The following is a 4,655-nucleotide window of genomic DNA, read 5'->3' as shown; positions in this document are numbered from 1 at the left end:
CAGACACCAGACTTACCCTGCAGCTGCAGACACCCCCAGAGCATAAGCCACAACCTGAGTCCACATCCTGTCTCCCCAGCAGTCCTGCCCAGTCCCTTGGATCCTAGAAATCCCATTTAGGTGCAGGGGGTCTCTCTGGGGCGAAGTTAGCTCCCCAGTCTGTACCGGGGCTGCAAGGGGCATGGCCAGAATCTCAGCTGGAACTGATGTGTGGCTTGGAGCAGGGCTGAGAGACAGAGACCTAGGCTTGTTTCTGCTTCACATCTGAAACCCTATTCTCCACCTCTCTACCCCTCCGAGTTGTTAACAGCCAAAAAAGGGGCTGGTCCAGAATCAAGGAGGAATGTCCCTCTCTCTTCAGTGCTCTCATGGACAACCCCTCCCCTTTACTACCGGGTCACTCCTTTTTCTCCAAGACTCCTGAGTCTCCTCATGGGAGTCTCCTGTGATACTCATATGGGGGCTGTCTTCGCCTCAGGCACCTTTAGGGTCAGGTGGTACCTGCCCAATAGGCTCCCCTTCCCCTTTGAGAGGTACTGGTGCTTTAGGCTTGCAAGGAGGTCAATGCCCAAAGGAGGCTGGCAGCACCAAGGTTGGGGTCCCCAGCATCTGCAGGGGAGCACTGGTGGGTGGGGAGGTACAGACAGGCCCAGTGCTGTGAGCGATGCATGGCCGAAGTCAGCTTCCACCTCTGAGGACCCCTAGGCTTGCTCCCAGCTACGATACCTCTGCTCACCCACAAGAGGAAAGAAAAAGAGAACTCAACTTCTTGAGGCTTTATTGGGCCGGGGGCTGTCCTGCCTTCCAGGCAGGGCTGAGCAGCTCCTGCACCAGGGATGGGCTGGCCAGAGAATCTGCCCTAAGGGTGCCTGCCATTGCACTCCTGCATTCCTCTGAGTGTCTGCTGCTCCTCCGTCCAGCCACACTGCCATGGGGCCAAGCCACTGGGACCCCCAGGAATCCAGCTTGCCAAGTGAGCTTGGCTGTAATCCTGGCCCTGTCTGGACCTTGGTCTGCTTATCCTCCATGGGAGGATGTTACATCCCTGTCAAAAGACAGGTCCACTCCACTCAATATCACGGATTCCATGGAAGCAGATGGGGTTCAGGTCTCCCCTTTCTGTGAGTCACTGCAGCTGCTGCTCCTTGAAGTCTTTGTCTCTTACTTTCCATCAGGCTCAAATATACTCTGATGCCAGGGCCTCAGATCCCAGGGAGCCAGGCATCCACATCCCCTGGCAGGAGGAGGAAGTTGGACCAGAGCAGGGAGTTGGCCAACTCACAGGCCAGGTACCAGGGCAGGGTCAGGAGGAGCTGGGCTTCTCCACCGAAGGGTAGAGCTTGCGCAGGCTGGAGTCCAGGAGGAAGTCCACTGACCTGTGGGGCAGAGACAGTGATGAGCAGGTGACCAATGGGTGCTAGTGGGGGAATGGGAGGCAGGAGGTCAGGGCCAGAGAAGGGATTCCTAGAGGCAGGACCCAGTGCCATTTCTTTAATCAGTGGGGGAAACTGGGGCATATAGATGCTAAAAGGCTCACCTCGGGCCTTTGGGTCAGCTATGTTGCCTTGGGAAAAGCCTGCTCCTCCCACTCTATGTTGATCTGGCTTGGCCTCATCTCTGGTTCTATGAGCAGGCACGTGACCCAAGCCTGGCCAATCAGAAATGGGAAATTGGCTCAGGACTAGGCACTCAGTCCAGAATAGACCAATGACAGCCTTCCTTGGGATTTTGTTTTATTTTGATTGATTGATTGATTGATTGATTGTCAACTCTAAGAAGCTTCCTATGGGTCTTGCTAAGCTGGTGGGATGGAAGTTGAGAACTGCTGGAAGCCACCTCTGCTCCCCTTTGGGGAAATGACTGAAGCCAACATGGGGTGGTGTCAGGACAGCAGGGTGGGGAGACCAAGACCCCTAATGACATCATTTGGGTGCCTAGATCCAGCCATGCCTCAAAGCAGCATAACTCTAGACTTTTCAGTTTCATGAAACAATTAATCCTTATTTTACTCAACCCAATTTCAGTTGGGCTCCTGTCATCAAAATCTCCCCACACCCATTCCTTCCAATGTACACCTGTTCCTGACTGCCTCTGATTGTTTTGTAACACTAGGTTTCCTTTCTAGAATTTACTGGTCCTGTGTCCCATACCCTCAAGGCATCCCCTTTACCTTTACTGCCAAAGTACCTTCCAGATCATATGATAAGGACATAGACTGTCCTTTCTGACCTGAGGAGGCGGAGTGCCAGCCCTGCCTCTGCTGCTACTGTTGTGTGCAAAGTGGGGACACCACGTCTCTCAGAGTTTATCTCCACCTGTAGAGTGGATGATCCATGAGGCTAGAAGGGGCACCCACCTGTCAATGGGGTGGATGATGACAGGGATGACCAGAAGCCCCAATGCGGTGGTAGTCCACTTGCGGATTGACAGAGGCCAGCGGGTGGCAGTGCCCAGGATGTAGAGAGAGGCAGCACACACGCGGTTGATAGTGAAGCCTGGGATGGCCACAGAAGCCAGAGCCTGCCACACAAATGTGTCCACCACAGCCACGGTCACCCTGGTGCTGCGGCCTGCTTCAGGGCTTTGTACCTGGTAGGGACAAGCGCTACTTAATCCAGCAGGGCAGGGGTAGGAAACACTGTGGACAAGGGGCATGAAGTTGGACCGAGGGAGGGAAGTAGCCAGTGGGGGGTGGAGACAGAACTGCACTACTGTAAGGTTCTGGATTGTACCAATTTGGACTCATTCACAGCTAGAACTGGGGTATAGACTGTGTCACATGCAGGGTAGGGGGCAGGGTGTAGCACCCTACAAACAGGATGGGGATATGGACTGCACTAGGCAAGATTATAGGGGTTGGACTGTCCCACAAGGGATTTTACCCCGTGCAAGGCTGTGGACTAAATCACAAGGGGAGTGGACTAGGGTAGGGGGTTGAGAGGCAGGCTAACACTCACATCTCCTGCCTTCTTGCCCTTGTCAACAGCATCCGCCAGCACGTAGGAGCTGGACACGCCATAGCTCAGCCACACCACAGCCGCTGGCACCAGGGAGCGGAATGCCTCTCCCACCTCATTGGCATAGCCTGTTGGGGAGAGGCATTTAATTCCAGGGGTAGGAGTGGGGATGGTTTGCTCCACAAGGGGGCACTAGTCCTAATTCCCAGCCTGCAAAGCAGAAGCTGGGTGACCTTAGATAAGTGATTTTACTTCTCTGAGCTTTCGTTTCTGTAAGAGTTACTTTAGGAAGGCGACCAAGCAGCCATTTTATTGCGGGTCAGAGAATAGTTCCAGGCACCGCCAGGGACCGACAACCCCTACTCTCAAACTGGAATGTCTCACCATGGAATTCCAGCATTCCCCTCACCCCCACTGAAGTAAACAGCCAATCGTATCCTGCCACAGTCCAAAGATGCCCTTACTTGGGTATCTGCTCACCTGAGGTCCAACCCGGAACTCTTGCATCCATAAATCACCTTGCTCTCCCATAACAGGGGACTTCCCTGACTCCCTACTCCGGAGTCACGGAACCTCGCCCGGGAATTGCAGACTCCAATAAAGGCTCTCTTGGCTCCATAACTTGGTCTCTCTCTTTCCTCTCGCCTCTGCCTCCATCTAGTAAACCTTACAGTTTCCCAGTCTATAAAAAGGCCTCCCTGCAACCCACCTCCACTCTAGGGCCATTGTGGGAGCGCTAAGTACAGTCATCACTATCATCACCCACTTGCCTTCCCAGTCTGGGTTCTTAGATGCACATGCACTAATGGGGAGACTAAGAGCAAGTCCCCTGATGAGGCACTCATCATGCTCTAGGCCTTTCCTGTGCCTTTCCACCCTTACAACTACTACCCCATAAGAGGGACACTGTGTTGATTCCTTTATGCTGAGAAAACCGAGAATCAAACAGTCAGTATGAGGCCAGATACCCTAACTCTACAGCCAGTGTCTGGGCATACGGGAGAGGGCGGCCCACTTTCCCGGTTCCTCCTAATCCAGTTGGAGCTTACACCTGGGAGCCTGACCAGTACAGATCCCGAGGGCAGAGGTGGGCCGACCTGAGCTGTGTGACTCTGGGCAAGTCCCTAACCCTCTCTGAGCCCAGTCTCTGGCCGGCAGAATGAGGACTAAGATACTTCCACCTTCTCCAGGCCCCTGCTCAGCGACTGGCGACTCCTACCTCTCCAGCCACATGGTGGGGGGTCGCCGAGGCCCTCGCCCACCCCCGGTCCCCGCTCACCTAGGTACCGCACCCACGTGTCTCGGAAAATGTCACGCTCAGCACCTCGCGGGGGCGGCTCGGACATGGCACTTCCACCTCCGCACCAGCCACTGCAGCCGGTCCTGCGCTGATACCACTTCAGCTTCCACTACCGCTCCAGTCTGCCGCGGCAGGACCTGCTCAAGGTCCAGAACTGAAGGACAGGTCGCGATGTCCCCGCCAGCAGGGAGCGTCTGCAAATTACCCCGCGCACTGAAGCCCCTCTCCCAGGCTTGGGCTTTACAGATTAATTTTCTTCAGTTTTTTTCTGGGTTTCAGTGGTTGGTGCAGTCCTTTCCCACGACTGGCTGTAGTTTCGGAGCCCAAGAGACTGGGGTTCAAAGGCAGGCTACATTTCCTAATTACACTTCATAGCTGTGTGACTTCAGGCAATAGAC

At 54.7% G+C, this 4,655-nt stretch overlaps 1 protein-coding gene across 1 annotated transcript; it reads right to left on the bottom strand.

Moving 5' to 3' along the window:
- Positions 1–1,162: 1,162 nt before the first annotated feature.
- Positions 1,163–4,435, bottom strand: MTFP1 (mitochondrial fission process 1). The gene is made up of 4 exons (XM_029922030.1): positions 4,237–4,435; positions 2,958–3,085; positions 2,357–2,589; positions 1,163–1,376 (listed from the first exon to the last, which is right to left on the bottom strand). The coding sequence occupies exons 1-4, from the start codon at positions 4,301–4,303 to the stop codon at positions 1,304–1,306; spliced, it is 501 nt and encodes a 166-aa protein (XP_029777890.1). The 5' UTR covers positions 4,304–4,435; the 3' UTR covers positions 1,163–1,303.
- Positions 4,436–4,655: the final 220 nt, after the last annotated feature.

The sequence above is a fragment of the Suricata suricatta genome, chromosome 14 (assembly GCF_006229205.1).
Source record: "Suricata suricatta isolate VVHF042 chromosome 14, meerkat_22Aug2017_6uvM2_HiC, whole genome shotgun sequence".
NCBI lineage: Eukaryota > Metazoa > Chordata > Mammalia > Carnivora > Herpestidae > Suricata > Suricata suricatta.
Note: the sequence above shows the minus strand (reverse complement) of the source record. Positions and strands in the feature narration are given on the sequence as shown.

Excerpts from the sequence above, each read along its gene's own strand:
- MTFP1 (XM_029922030.1), bottom strand. The coding sequence starts at position 4,303 with ATGTCCGAGCCGCCCCCGCGAGGTGCTGAGCGTGACATTTTCCGAGAC. Across the intron at positions 3,086-4,236 it reads CACGTGGGTGCGGTACCTAG|GCTATGCCAATGAGGTGGGA; the intron begins GTGAGCGGGGAC and ends TCTCCCCAACAG. Across the intron at positions 2,590-2,957 it reads AGGGCAAGAAGGCAGGAGAT|GTACAAAGCCCTGAAGCAGG; the intron begins GTGAGTGTTAGC and ends TGTCCCTACCAG.